This window comes from Mus caroli, chromosome 8 (assembly GCF_900094665.2).
Source record: "Mus caroli chromosome 8, CAROLI_EIJ_v1.1, whole genome shotgun sequence".
Lineage (NCBI taxonomy): Eukaryota > Metazoa > Chordata > Mammalia > Rodentia > Muridae > Mus > Mus caroli.
The window spans coordinates 111,643,428-111,658,680 of record NC_034577.1 but is presented as its reverse complement, the minus strand read 5'-3'; the positions used below and the strand labels follow the sequence as shown (position 1 = coordinate 111,658,680).

General features: G+C 55.9%; 1 protein-coding gene across 4 annotated transcripts in view; it reads right to left on the bottom strand.

The window, feature by feature from the left end:
- The window catches only part of Gse1 (Gse1 coiled-coil protein), a 353,997-nt gene that overhangs the window by 79,194 nt on the left and 259,550 nt on the right, over window positions 1-15,253 (bottom strand). For 2 of the 4 annotated variants that reach the window (XM_021169948.2, XM_029480386.1), the window contains exon 1: window positions 10,323-10,678. The exons of the other annotated variants lie outside the window; for them this stretch is intronic. In XM_021169948.2, coding sequence (XP_021025607.2) covers window positions 10,323-10,359 — 37 coding nt within the window. In that variant the 5' untranslated portion in view covers window positions 10,360-10,678. Of the gene's footprint in view, window positions 1-10,322; window positions 10,679-15,253 lie in introns of those variants that run through there. 4 annotated transcript variants of the gene reach the window in all.

The window sequence follows — 15,253 nt, the reverse complement described above, 5'->3', positions numbered from 1 at the left end:
AAAAAAAAAAAAAAAAAAAAAAAAAAAAAAAAAAAAAAAAAAAAAAAAAAAAAAAAAAACCAACAAAACAAAAACCACAAAAGAACAACAACAAAAAAACAGGTCTGGTTTCTGAATTCATGGGGTCCCCCAAGAGTCGCACTTTCACAGACCTGGGCCTGGGGGAGAAGCAGCATCTAATAGGGCAGGCTGAGCCTTGAGGCCTGGTGAGGGAAACAGTCTGCACAGAGGTGTAACCACGTAGCAGGTCAGAGCCAAGCAGCCCTCCCTAGACCTGGCCTTTGGTCAGAGTTGCCAGGCAAGGTAAGAGGAAGCGGTCCGGTTGGAGCAGCCTGAGATGCCAACTGGCTATTACAGTAGCCTAGCAGAATACACTTACGTAGGAGGGCCCAGTGGCCCTAACATCAGTTTCCCGCACCCAAAGGTCATCCTCTGAGGGATCCCTCATCTGGAAATGGGGAGGCATGGCTCTGACTAGCGGCAGGGGCCTCAGACTTCTGCTCCTGTCATTCCAGCGTGAGACACTACTGTGTGTGAGTTGTGAGTCACCAGCCCCACCTACAACCCGAGCAGGGGGAGGGGGAGGCTCCCAGAGCTCTGCCCTGTATCTGGGTCAGGAGCCTGGCTGGCCGCTCCAGCCACTGATCAACCCGTGCTCGATTCGGCCATGAATATTCATGAGCTTATCCGATTCCACACTTTCATTTCTGGCCCAAATTAATAATTTACCAGGGAGGTTCATAAAAAATCAGATGTGGCTCATTAGCAGCTCCCCCGAAAGGCATCTAGCCGTCCCCTCACTCCAGGGAGGGGCTGCTCTTCCTGTGACCAGAGCTGGGCTCTTGTGTGCAGACCCTCACACCACCTTCAAGGAGCAGCTACACAGGCCCACTGTGAACCCTCAAGGCAGGACTTTCCAGCTTCCACGCTGAGATCCAAGAATGCTCTAGGCCCACAACCTAGACTGTCTGGAAACCCCAAAGGCAGGCTCTAGAGGACAGAGTCTAGTCCCAGTCCCAGAGGTCAGGCCTCCTACCTGGAAAAGCAGGCTTTCCGAAGAGCTTGCAACAGATAGGCCGACTCTCCTCCCAACAGGCAGCTTCCACATCTCCATCCTATCTTCTCTTCAGCGTGGTTCCCACCCTATCAAGGGATGGATTCCTTCCAGCTGAGCCCAGCCTGATGGGCTCCTCCCTCTCTGCTAAGGGACTGAGTGTGGCGTGGAAGAGGCCCTGATATCTGAGGCCAGGCCCTGAGAGGCGGGGGGTCATGGAGCCTCTTCTCTGCATAAGCCACCAGAGCCCCGGCCATGACAGCAGAGGCTGTGAGGAATCCCAGACCACACTGAGAACGCCATGGAAGAGGGTGCTTTATCTGGGACCACTGAGACTGTCGTCACCTGTAGCCAGAGCCAATGGGGGGACGCGGGAGGGGGGGAAGAGGGCCCTTCACAAGACAAGTGCCCCTCTCATCTTTTAGTTGTGGCTGCAGTGTCAGGCACAGAGGGCCCGAGGCCAGCCCACAATGGCACACTGGTGCCATCCTGACCCCATCTGGCGTCCAGTTCCCAGCATCCTGGCATGGGTGTATGGTCTGCACAGCTCAGCTTCCTCCCAGGTGGTGGTACCCGCCTCCCCCAGCCTCCCGGTGTTGCTGTGTCCGGAGAAGCCCACAAGGGAACTTTCCCAGCAGAGAGGTGGGGGAAGAGAATAGCACCTTGTCTCTGGGCCTCAGAGGATCTGAGATAGAGGAAATAAAGGTGAGGTGAGGTGAGGGGGTGATTCTCTCAGCTCCCCAGAGTAGCAGGAAGTGGTGAGAGCCCCCACCGGGAGCCCCTGGCACACAGCTGTAGGCCTGAGGGCACCCCATCCCCTCCGTGCCTCCCAGGCCTCCTCAGAGAGCTCCATTAAGACCCATGCTGTCTTCCCCCTTACGCTCTTTCATGTCCCTGCTGCACTCCCCCTTCTCTTGTCAGATAATCACAGAAACCAGCAAACGGTTGACACGGTTTCCAAGACAACAGAAGTTAGGCCCATGAGAGGCCTGGGAGCTAATCCTAAATGAATTACAAGCCAGAGTGACAAGGGGGTGGGCGGCGTTGGGGGCCAGTTCAAAGGAGGCCTGGTCGGAGATGAGGTGCCGTCTGCCTGGGGCTCCATTGCTGCTGGGTGAGACTGGAGCCTTCAGGGCAGGCAAGAGGCAAAAGCCTTTAGAAGACTCTAGTACCCTACAAACCTTCTCCCTGGAGAGGATCCAGCCAGAAAAACTTTCTATCCCAGAAGACTTGAGATCTGCTGGTGTGGGCCACAGGCCAGTATGGGTCTCCAGAGTGAACTATTATCCTATCTAGGACTTGTCACTGGTGACCATTGAGAGCCTGGGCTCCTTGGCATCCTGCAGGAGCCCATAAATAATGCCTTCCTTCCAGCAACCTGGGGCGGGCCTCTGCTCTGACACCGGACTGAAGCCACAGTTGAGAACTCATGCATACTCCAAGGAGAATGCAGACTTCCTTCCGTTCCAGAGCATGTGCACTCACCAATGCTCAGGACAGACAACCTGACACGGTGGCACGGCTGGCCCCATGCACACATGGCAAACACACAAGGAAACAGAGAGGTTAAGTAACTTGCCCAGAGTAACACAACCAAGAAGGTAGCAGGTACGCAGCCCTGACCCCCACTAGGCTCTGTGCTTAGGCAGCGCTGCAGCGGACCGACCTCGAACACCCTCAGATACCCTCTAACCCCCTACTACCACTCTATCACCCTCCAGTTCCCAAAGGTGCAGAAACAAGGTCACCAGGCAAGACAGCCATGAGTGGACCTCAGAACCCCATGGATGGTCTCCAACTGCCATGGCTCCCCTCCACAGAGCAGCCACACAGAGCCATGGTGGTCTCCTCTACATGGGTCACCTCCAGAGGATCTACGGAAGGGATGGCCTCAGTACACATGCGCTGCTCTTCACCTGTCCTGCGCCATACTTATCGGCCCCAGTATGCATGCGCTACTCCCCAGCTGTCCGGCTCCATACCTATTCCCCCCACTCCCCAACAGCCATACCATCCCTGGTGCCTCAGGACCTTCCGATCCCACTACACTAACATCTTCTCTTTTTGGGGGTAGGGACGGGGGCTCTAGCCACCCAGTGCCAAATCCTGGCTCTCTACACCCCCATAGATCTCTTGAAACTACAGGTGCCTCTAGACAAGGCAATCCTCTGGGATTTCTCCGCTGTACTTCCATGCACCTGGACTAGTTGACGGCTCCAAAATTTCGGGTCAGCTAGGAAGTCATTGCCCACGCCTTTAATCTCAGCCCTCAGGAGGCAGAGGCAGGCAGATCTCTGAGTTCAAGGCCAGCCTGGTCTACAGATCGAGTTCCAGGACAACCAGGGCCACAGAGAAACCCTGTCTCGAGAAACCAAAAGCAAATAAATATAGGTAAATAAAAACTAAACAACAACAAAAACAAAAAATTCTGGGTGAGACTGGCAAACTGGCTCAGTGGCTAAGGTGCCTGCTTGCCAAGCCTGACAGCCTGGGTTCAATCCCACATGGTGGAAGGTGAGAGCCGACACCCACAAGTGGTCCTCTGACCTCCACGTGTGTGCAGTAGCATGCACACGCCCACAAACACAAAGAAAAACAAAACACACAACTCTGGGTCCCCCTCAGCTCACAGAACCCAGCTCACTGACATCAGAGGTGTGCTGACATTTAAGATATTCCCAAGAGTAGTCCCAACGCCCTACTGGCCTCAAAGTCCATTACCACTCCCACAGATGTCATAGCCTGAAGAGTCTGGCCCAGCACCTGCCCTGCCTCCTTCTGTAGAGCCCAGCCTGGGCCATAAGGACAAGGTCCGGTCCCCCAGCTGCTCCTAAGCCACGGGATCAGACACACGCTGCATGTCACCGGGCTGCTACAAAAAGCTCCATCCCCCCCCCCCAGCCCTGCCCCCATTGGAACCCTTGACTTCTACAAGAGCCCTGCTGGGTTTTTTTTGTTTTGTTTTGTTTTTTTGTTTTTTGTTTTTGTTTTGTTTGGACGGTTCACAGGCTCGGGAGCCTTGCTATAAAAATACCACCAAGGGGAAGGGACTGGGGGTCTCTTCCTAGACACAGCCTCTGCTCCCCGACTCAAACTGAACCTTCCCCTTGTCTACAGAACAGGAAAGCCCCAGACGCTTGTCACCCTGATATTCAATCCATGTTCCACCTCACGGAGCGTGGAACTAGGCCAGGCACACATGCTCCTGGTGAAAAGCAACAGTGGGCCACTCAGAGTGGCCCAGCAGAGGCTGACTCGGGCCAGGAGCCCATGGACTCAGCCCACACTGCCTGTCAGGGAGGAGAGACAGGGAACACTGGTCCCCATAGACGAGGAGGGCTCGGCAGCCTGACCTCCTCCAGGACCAAGGGTCCGGTGACTTCCTGACCGTACAGACCATTAAGCCGGTAGCCAAAGGCTGGCTGGGCAGTGGGCCAGGCCTGGTCAGAGGGCACTTCCGGCCTCCCTGCGGGTGGGGGACGGGAGGAAGGCAGAGTGAGCATGATCTAACGAGACAAGGGAATCCAGGGGCGGCAGGCCTGGGGGCTGGGGGCAGGATCTGGGCCTGGCTGCTTGCCAAACACCCCCATTTCCAGCTGAGTCCCACCCAACTCGGGAGGCAGCGATGGGGCCCTGTGGAGCTGTAGAGGGCCTGGCACTGCTGGGGGGGAAGGCCGGAAAAATGAATCTCCCCAAAGACATATTAAAAAAAATTCTCACCCATTCCTTCCCTTTTACCCCACGCCTTCAGGGATCTAAATATGCCACACTTTGTAATTTTACGAGCAAACCAAGCTGTACATCACGGTTTTATGTTCCTAAATTAACAAAAGGACCTTAAATCTATATGGGGCTCTTAAAAAAAGAAGAAAGAACACGATATCTAAATTATTCCCTCACACTCGACTCCCCTCTTCCCGCCTGCGGCCTGGCCCCTGGCGAGTCCACTTTAGTGCATAGACCACCAATAAGGGAAAAGTTCCCAAGCACTTAGTGGTCCGTCCTCTGGGGATCGCCCCAAAAAGCTAAGTTCTACCATCCATTTCTCTGAAGAAAGGTCAGCCACTTCAGGGTCTGGAGTGTAGTGTTTGCCTAGCATGTTTGAGGCCCTGTGAACCATCTCTAGACACACACACACATACACACATACACACACACACACACACACACACACACACACACATGACTACGAAGGAATCAGCAAAGTGTACTTCAAGGCAGGCCTGGAGCAGCTGACTGTAAATTACAAAGCTCAGGCCATCCGGAGGTGCAGAGTAAGTTCAAGCCCACCCTCAGCTACTTAGCAAGCCTTTTTGTCTCAAAGCTAAAGAATGAAAGAAGGACTGGGAGGTGGATGGCGTGTGACTTGGTAGAGCACTTGCCTGCCAAGTTCAAGGCTCTGGGTTCAAACCCCAGTGTGGCAAAAAAGGACACCCTACACGGCCCTTCCTAAGGAGTCGACTGGGGCAGCACCGACCTCCCTCAGAGTCAGTCCCCAGGAAAGTGGAAGGCGCTGGCCTGAGAGCCTTCCTGGCAGGTGTCCTTGGCTGCCAAATGCCGAGGTAGACATCTAAATAGAGCTCTCTGGACCCTGGCACCTCACCCATGGGGAAGGCAGACAGGGAACACAGGTCTTGGGAGTAAATGCTACAGAGGCAGAGACCCTCTGGCCCCAGGCTGGCTCTGCCAGGGACAGTCTGTCTAGCTAGGCCCACCTTACTCTAGGGAGGAAGCACAGCCTCCATTCTCCTCCCCCTCCAGGCAGAAGCAAGTGTCCTCCAGGCCATCTACTCCCAGGGCAGGAAGAGTCAAGAAGATAAGGAGTTGGAGCAAGGGACAATCGATTCCCACCCATGGCATTGCAGACGCACTGAAGCCAGAGTGGAATCCTAATGACCTTCTCACTGAGCAGAGGTGAGAGCCAGACCAGGCCCTGACCTCACTAAGACAAAAGGGCCCCTGGCTTTCCCAGATCCAAACGTAGCAGTCCTTCCCCAGCTCTCAGGGGTGTCTGAAATTAGTGACCGCCCTGAAGGTGCTAGCTGTGAGCCCCATGCAGCCCCCCACTGTGTCTGAGCTGTAAGTAAAAAGGACTCTTGTCACTTCGAAAATGGCCAAACCTCCTTCCCAGGCTCAGCCTGACCCAAGAGCAGGTCTCTAGGGTTTCCTTAGGACCCCACAAGTCCCAGGTGTAGGTGTAAACTGGCAAGGGAGGCTGCCCTGGATGGCTGGCTTGTACACACACACCCCCAACCCATGCTGGGCACAGTCCACACCTAGCCTTGTACACAGGTTGGAACACTCTGGGGAGCAATCTCTGGGGACCTTTATCCTTCCACTATCCTGACTCTATGCATAGACTAAGCTAGCTCAGGGCAAGCTGCTCAGAAAGGCGTAAAGGCGTCGGGTCAGCCTGGTCCTCTATCTCTGAATGACTCACTATGACCTCAAGGGGCAGGTTTGGGCACAGAAGATATCCCAACAGGGAAAAGGCTAAGTACCGCCACTAGCCATGGTGCTCTCAGACCCCAGTCCCTTCATGGCAGGTCTCAGAGCATCCTTCCTGGCTATGGACAGGGAATCCAGAGGGAGCTGAGGTCACCAAGAGTTCATCTTGAGGCCAGGGCAGGGTCAGCCAACAGTCAGGAACAAGATAAGGGGCCCCAGGAGGGCGCCACTGCCAATACCAGCCGCCATCTCTCCCTGACTGGTCAACAAATATTTATTAAGCAGAGACTCTGGAGCCAGACTGCCCGGGGTCAGGGGTTAGGGCCCAGCTGAGCCTCTTGCTGTGCCTTTTGCCACTCCAGTGACCTCGGCCTCCCTTGTGCCTCAGTTTCCTCTGCAGTTAAGTGGGACAGGCCTTGCCTGACCTCCCAGCATCGTCCAGCAAATTAGCAAGTCTGGCATGGAACAAGCCTTATGTGAAGTGGCCACAGCCTCCTCCTCCTTATTTTATTATCCTTTTTATTTTTACGACTGTCGTTATTGGTCTGGCAGCAGGCCAAGCAAAAAGGAGACACTCAGTCTCCGCCTGCAGGGATCACAAAGTCCTGTGGAGTTCAGGGACAGGGGTATCCAGTAAGCTGTGCACACAGAGGAAAGCCAGATAGGGGACCCCAGAGAAAGACTACCATCTGTCACCGTCAGGAAGATGGGGGGCACAGCCCCAAATCCTGCATCTTCCTCTCTTTGCACGAGGAGCTGATTGACCCTCTAGTCAGTGAGTTACTTCTTACTATAAAGTCAGCCAGACTGGCCCAAGTTCAAGTCCCGCCTAGACCACTAAGTTCTGTGAATTTCTGCAAAAGATTTCATCCTTGTAACCATACCTGATTAAAACCTTCACAAGCTTGATAGCTACCCCTGTGTGGAGATTAACTCTACACCATAACACCTAGTGGGTGGGGTGGGGTGGGGTGGAGGAAGGTGCATAGGGAATTTGAGGCCAGCCTGGGTCACACAGCAAGTTCCAGGCTAACCCAGACTACATGAGACTCTCAAAAATCAAAACAAATCACACTTCACCCCCTCCCCCCAAAGAGTAGAGCAACATCTCTTAGGCCTGGTCAGTTTAGTCTGGGCTACATGAGCACTGCTCAACCTATGTGGTCAGAGAACCTTCAGGGACGCCATGCGAGCACAGGTGCACCTCATGCCAACAGAGGCTTAATACCAGGAGACTCTGAATCTTAGGAGGACAGCACAGTGGATCCAAGGCAGAGACAGGAAAACCGAAGGACTTCTGGGGACTTTCCTTACCTGCCGAGGTTGAGGCTGGGAACACACTGGGTTGGACTTCAGACCCATTGTCCAGTGTGGCAAGAGAAGACTGAAAATAGGGCCAACCTGACTGTGGCCACCCTCCCTCTCCCCCACAGTAGCTGGTGGATAGATTCTGGACCCTGTCCCCTGGTGGTTGGTTATAGCAACCTTGATGGGACCAGATCTTGAGGACAGAATCCAGAGTCTTGGGACAAACCTAGAACTCAGAGTCCAGGTCCCTCTAAGGGTCAAAACTCTTGACTCTCAACTAAAGCTACTGACCACAGCCAACCAGAGCCAACCACTGTTCTCAGGCCTGGAAATCCCCTCTTGAAGTGGCTGACAGCAGAGCCCAGCCCTGACACTTCCAGAATGGGCAACGACTGGGTCTCTTGGGCAGATTGGCCAGCAGGGTGAGATATCAGTACCCACCCCCTGGGGTGTATGGGAGAGTCCCCAAACTACCTACCTACAGCTCAAGTGCACCTGAGCTCCAATCCTACCCTAAACTCACAGGATGGAAAATCTTGGCAGGGACTGTCAAAAAATAAACTTCAGTAGGAGAAAACCCTTCAACCTGTGGCTAACTTATCTGAGCCCTCCTCCCTGGGGAGGAGAGCCAAGCCCTCCCCTCCCTGAAGGATCAGGACAAGCAAGATTCACCTTGCTGACACCCGCCTGCCTGCCTAGGGCCTAATCCCAGCCAAGGCTGATTCTTTTAATTGCTTTGAACTCCCCAGTCTGACACTTCCTCCTCCTCGGGTCTGAGGCTCCCTGTGTAAATAAAGAATCGGTCACCTGACAAGCTAATATACCAGCCGGCCCTTGGATGTCAGGTGGCGTGGGGTGCAGATTTCAAACACCTGTGCTTGTGAGCTGCCCAATACTTACTACAGAGATTCCTCTCACACCACCAGCTAGCTCCAAGGCCCCAGAGAAAAGAAAGTACCTATCTTTGCTCTCCTTGTCAAGGCTAACAGGAAGCCCTGGCAGAATCAGTCTGCAGCACTTCTGTGAAGAGGCTACCACACACACCTTCCCTTGGGGAGCCGGCAGAGCTGCAGAGGGCACCTGCCCTCCTGCAGAGATAACCCTGCTGGAAGCTGGGGATTCCTGGCTCTAATTTTAGCTAGACCAAATGGAAGGAAGTACCGAAATGAACTGAACACGGAGGAAGGGGAGAGCCCAGCTAGAGGTTTGACAATTGCTATTTCAGGCCCTGGAAGAGAGGGAGCCCCGTCGAGATAATAAAAACAGCCTGGGGCCAGACCCTGTGGCACACACACCTTTTATCCCAGCACTTTGGTGGAGGTGAGGCTGAGGCAGGGGAATCCACGCGTTCCAGGCCAGCCAGAGCTAAATCGTGAGACCCTGTCTCAATATAAACAACGGCAAGGACTGGACACCCCAAGAACAGAACAGGCTTGTCACCAACCAGGTAGGGCTGGACATAGAAGCATCCGCAAAGGAACGCCCAGAGCCACCTACAGCAGTCCTGCAGTCGTAACTGCCTCCACCACCCGCTCTTCCTTGCGACCTTTCATCTCTGCTACATTAACTCAGTTACAACGTGTGCCCTAGGTCAGGACGACTAGGGCCAGCTCCCTGTAGCTGAGTCCTGCCCAGGCAGGTTCTTGGCCCACATCTCCTTCTCTGGACTCCAGGTCGGTGGAGATCTGGCAAGAGCCACAGGATCCACACAACACACAAGGGGGTGAGGGGAGGCAATGTTAACCCAACACCCAGCCACGTGCACGTTTCCTAGCAAAACTATTCCCAAATCATCTGCAGAAAACAGCAGACCATGTCAGGCACGAAGGCCGCCCCACTGCTCCTTCAGCACCCCAACATTTCTGCACCCCACAGACGCCTCAACTTCAATAGAAACTGTGTGCCAGGGCTTAGAGAAAAAAGATGAAAAAACCCCAGCATTCTTAGAAGAAGCGGCCACACGCAGCTCAGCCCTCTCGACCTGCGGTCACGTGCAGTCGGACCCGAGGGGGTACCCGAGGGGGAAGCCACCAGGAGGGCCGGGTTCCCACGCCTGCCTGCTCGCTCCGGGCTCTCTAGCTTCCCTCGCGCCCGCGCGCAAGCATCTTAAGGGTGGAGGGGCTCCCCAGCTCTCCCGCGGTGGCCCCCGAAACTGAAAGTTGCATGGCAGCGGCTGTCAGCGCGCACCGAGGCGCAGGAAACAGGAAGCCGCGCGCACTGCGGCCACGGCCCCTCCCGACCTCGCACAACAAAACCTTCCAGGGAATCGGGAGGGGGGCGGCGGGGCCGGGGCCCCCAGGTCGCCGCCCGCGGGAAAGTAACTTCACACCCGCGCGATCCCGCCCGGGGCGCAGCGCCGCCGGCTCCGCGCAGACAAAAGGAGCGAGACGCGCACCGGGCCGGGCGCCCCACGCGGCAGCGCGCACTGAGCGGGCAGCCGAGCAGCGCGCCCCTGTGCGCCCCTACGCGCCCTGGTCTTGGGACCCGAGGACCTGGCGCACGACTCGCTTACCTGGTAAGTAATAGAGAGGCGGCTTCAGTCCGAACATGGCTCAGGTTAGAATTCCATAGTGGCCAGAGAGGGACGAAGAAGGAAATGAGGGGGAAAAAAAAAAATCAAGCCCAGCAATGAAACAAAACCAGCGTCCAAGCCACGGCGCTCAAAAATGTCCAAAACAATAAAATAAAAGCAGAGGAGCGATCCCCGGAGCGCCGTGGGTAGAAACCAGTTTGTGTTTTTTCCTTTTCCTTCTCCGAGATGATCAAAGGCTGCCTTTCCGTCCAGCGCCCCGGCAGGTTCGGCCACCTCGGCCGGAGCAGATCCACAGTGAGGTAATTGACCAAGGAAGGGCCGGAGCCTCCACGGCGGCCCGGCGTCTTCGCCGCGTGTGTATTTTCTGCCTTTTGGACTTGAGATGCAAATTAAAAAAAAAAAAAAAAAGGAGGGGGAACTGGCGGAGGGAAGAGGGCGGGAGAGCAGAAGAGGAGAGAGAAAAATAAAGGGGGGCGGTGAGGGTGATGAAATTGGGGGGTTAAGGTCTTTAGGGATTACTCATTGGAAAGAAAAAGAGACAGGAGAGAGAGAGAGGAAATGGGAGAGAAAAAAAGCACCCCCTAAGACGTGCGAACAGCAATCTCGCCTCCATTCAGCCATTTGAATGTCAAGGGCGAGGGTCAAGAGACCTGTTTCCAACAGGGTTTCACGTTCAGAACCAGAAGGGAAAAGGAAGGGGGGCGGCGGGAGGGGGCATCTGGTTGCCAAGGAGAAATCGGCTTTGTTTTCGTTTCCCCTTAGCTACTGGGTGAGGAGGGGCGGGGTACGGAGAGGAGGAGGGGGGCGCTCGGCAGGGGTGCTGGGGGGTGGAGAAAATTAATACCCAAACAGCCAAGAAGTACCGAGGGGGCAGATTTCGCCTCGTCAATGGGAGAGGCGGCGGCGACAAACAAGTCTTGGGCTAGGGACGCTGGTGAGGGCAGGCTCCCCTCCCCCCCTCACCACCAGCACCCCCCCTTTTTGGTTATCTCCCCGCCCGGCGTCCCACCACTGACTCAGACGGAGGGGGTGGGGAGGAGGGAGAGGAGGAGGAGGAACTCGCGGGGGCGCAGCCGGCAGGAGCAGGAGAGCGGGAGGCGAGAGCGCGCGGCGGTGGAGAGCCCCTCGATCAATTTTCATGCAAGAATCATTATCGGTAAATTGGAAAGCTGGCTGCCTGACAGCAGATTTGTCTCCCCTAATGAAAGCGAAAGGGAAGGGGCGCAGCGGCGGGCGGCTCCTTCCGTCTGCGCCGCGTCCTCCTGGAGCTCCCGGCTGCGCGCCGCGGTGACGAGAGTTCCACTTGCGACCTGCCCGTGCGCGGCCTCAGAGCCTTACGGATCAGACCCGCTGCCCAGGGCTCCAGGCGGATGCTCTCGCTTCCGACTGCAGGGTGCTCCCCTCGGCCCGGGAGCGGGCCGTTTGCAAACAGTGGGCGACTGCGAGCGCCGCCGCCCCCCCCCCCCCCCCCCCCCCCCCCCCCCCGTGACCGTGCCCCGGGGAGGCCGGGGCCGCCCTTTGTGCAGCCCGCAGCGGGCTGCGGAGACCGCGCCCGGGAGAGCTAAGGCCGGCGGTTGGCCTCTCTCTTTCCTTTCCTCCCCCCACGCCCTACCCCTTAAAAAATCCCTGTTGCAAGTGTAATCAAATGCTTGATACCATCTCCCACACTCTCCTGCACCCGGGCATTATCAGATCCGGGAAGGCATGCTTCCAGGCAAACAGACCTAATAAATGCTATTACTGGGACTCTGCAAGCCCCGGCTGCACCATAGTAACGAGAGCCCGGCTAATTTGGTTTAAGCAAACGACCGACTGCACTGAGCGTTAGTGTGGCGCCTGTATCTCCCCTCCCCAGCCGCCGCGCGTTCACACCAGCTCAAGAAGGCCCCAAGTGATAATTCCCCAAATCGAAGGGGAAAAAACCCTGCCGCCAAACCACATCCTGTGCGCTCATTGTCCAGCCCAGCGATTTTAAAGAGACAGCGTCCATTTACCCACACACCAGCCCCTACTACTAAACGCACGCGGCAAAGCAAGTATCATGATGCGACCATTTGTTTTTCAAGCCCTTTTATGGAAGCTCTCCCCACCGCCGTGGCGTGACTACCTGGGGTTGTGTGACTCTGTGACACTAATGGTCACCTTTTGACCCCAGATCCTCAGGTCCTAGTCCGCAGGTATGCACAGTAGGAGCCATTGTCGCGCCTGGCTAGGCTTGCTGCCCTGGCCCTCTAACCTCACTCATCAGGGGTCCACAACCAGTGGCCCTGAGATCCGAATAAACGCGGTGAATTCGGGTAACTCTCAGATTACAGGCCCCTAGGGGAGAGCTCTAGAGGGCACTTTGAGGGAGGTGGGGGCCAAGCCTTCCGATCCTTGCTGTGCCCCCCTCTGCAGCAGACCAGACGAGCGCGATCCCGTGGAGGGCGCCTGGGCCCCAAGTAGCAGGAAGGCGCCGCTGCTGGCCTTTAGCCTCTCTGCTACGCATGACCCCAGAGGTCGCGCCAAGCCCTGGGCTGCCGCCCTTTGTTTCTGGGGCTGCCTGCGAGGCGAGGACACATAGGCCGGACTCGGGGGTCTAGGGTCATAGCATCCATCACCTGCCCGCACTCTTGGGATAGGTGAAGGAAGAGGGACCAGGCGCCGCTCACACACATACCCCACTCCCAGCCCCCGCCCCGCTCCCCGACCCCTCACAAGCTCTAGTTGTACTTCAGGGAAACGAATAAAAACTATTTTTAAAAGACCCTAAACTATCAGTTTGTGTTGTCACTCTTTTATTGGTTTTTAATTCCCCGGGATTACGGGAACAACAGTAGTAATTAATACGAAACCTTCCTCCACTGTATATGCTAATGGCAGGAGCCATAAAAATTAATTTGCAAACATGTCATTACACAATAGCTATACAGGCAATAAACCTGTAATTATGGGCCAATCACAGGCAGGGTACAGAGGGAGGATGCTCCCCCAATAGGCTGGGCACCCCTCCTTCCTTCCCTGCTAAAGTAGGAGAAGTCATCCTGAAAAGAGCATCCTTGAAGCCACCTGTGGAGAAGGCTGTCCAGACTGGATTCCAAACGACCTCGCTTCTGTGCCAGCCACTCGGGGACTATTGGGGACCCATACTGAGGCAGGGGAGGCCTGGGCCTGGCTTGTGAAGAGGCCACGAGTGGGAAGGACAGGCAGAGAGGATCTCATGATGGCGGGGCAGCGCCGCTTATCATCCCTCTATCATTGAGCCTCCAGAAGAAGAACCTCTCTCTCTCCTAAGAAGAAGCCCAATGCCTGCATCCAATTATCGAAGCCCGAGCAGGCCAAGTCCTAATTGCCGAGCCACACCCTGGGGAAGGAGACTAGCTGAATGATGTTACTGATCTAGCTCAGTTCCTTCACCCCTGAGTCTCGAGGCTCAGAGCAGGTTAGTAACATTTCCCGGTGATAGGGACCTCTGAAGGGTGGAACTCTCTCCATTCTACAGGGGCAAGAGTGGTTACCTCACAGACCCCTCCCCCCCAAAAAAAAACCCTGGTGCCAAAACATCTAAGAACACAAAATCCCCCCACCCCCACCCCCCAGCAGCAGCCAGCGCGGGTGCTGGCTCTCTCTGAATGGTTGAGTTGTTTGCCTAATGTGGCTGAACAGGGTATCTGGCTGCACTTTCTCTTTCCCACTGGCCCCTGTGGCTTTGCTGTGGTGGGTGGACCCCATCACTACAGCCATTCATATCCCCGTGGGGAGCCAGCCCTCTACCAGGCATGTCTGTGGCCTCCTTCCTATTGGGACATGTGCCCAGCGCTCGCTCCCACCACAACCATGTGGACACACCAGTGCTGGCTGTGGATGTCTGTATTAGGCTGTTGCCCTCCTATGTTTTACGCCAGAGAAAGGTGGTCATTACCTCTCTCCTCCCCCAGAGCATGATGAGCCAGTATCTCCTCTCCCTCTGTCTCTGTTTCTGTCTCTGTCTCTCATGGAGAAGCAGCAGCAATTAGGAAACTGGACCACCCAGGAACCATCCTTCCTCTGGGACTTTTGGGAGGCCGGGACACCACATGGCATCTTTCCTCTTAACTCCAGAGAGACAGACCACAGTGAAAGCTACCCAAGGTTAGAGAGGAGAGGGGTTGACAACCCCCATTCGCCCATAGGAAAGAAGGTAGGGGTCTCAGGCTGCCCTGCAGAGATGCATGACACCAGCAGGTCTCCTCTCTGAAGATGCTGCCTGCCATACTGGCTGCCCCTTCAACACAGAGAGGCCCCCACACTCCCTGCAGCAGGGCCACCCTTGCCAGGGCTCAGGCAGAGCCCAGCCAGCGCCAGCCAGCTGAACACAATAAAAATAGCCCCGTACACATGCTTAGGCAGGCGGTTCTCTGTCAGCTGTACCCGTCGCCTATCATGTGCGGTCCCCCAGGCCAGGCAGCCAGCCTGCCTTCCAGAGGAGGAGCACACAAGGAAGCCTCATGCCACAGACTCCAGAAAAGAGTGGAGGCTGCAGGGCCAAGGCTGCATGGCTCCTGGGACATGCTGGATCCTCCAGATGTCTGTCTGTCCCCTCTGGCAGGGCAGTCGGGCAGCAGATGCCCAGTGTGGGCCAGGCGCTGCTCTGAGCATTCTTAAACAACCCACGGAATCCTTTGGAGTATCCCTGTCATCCTGCTCTTCCATTCTCCAAGTGAGGCATGGGGAAGCAGATGCCGGAACTGGAGTTTGAGCCCTGGAGGTGTATTCCTAAGCCCTGAGTACCCTGTCTCCTCATCTGGAAATCGGGATGGATCGTGCATGCATGCATGCATGCCAACACGCATGTGCGGTCCCCTAGGCCAGGCAGCCAGCTTGCCTTCTTGAGGAGGTGCACCCAAAGAAGCCTCATGCCAGAAATGAGTAGAGCCTACAGGGCCAGGAAA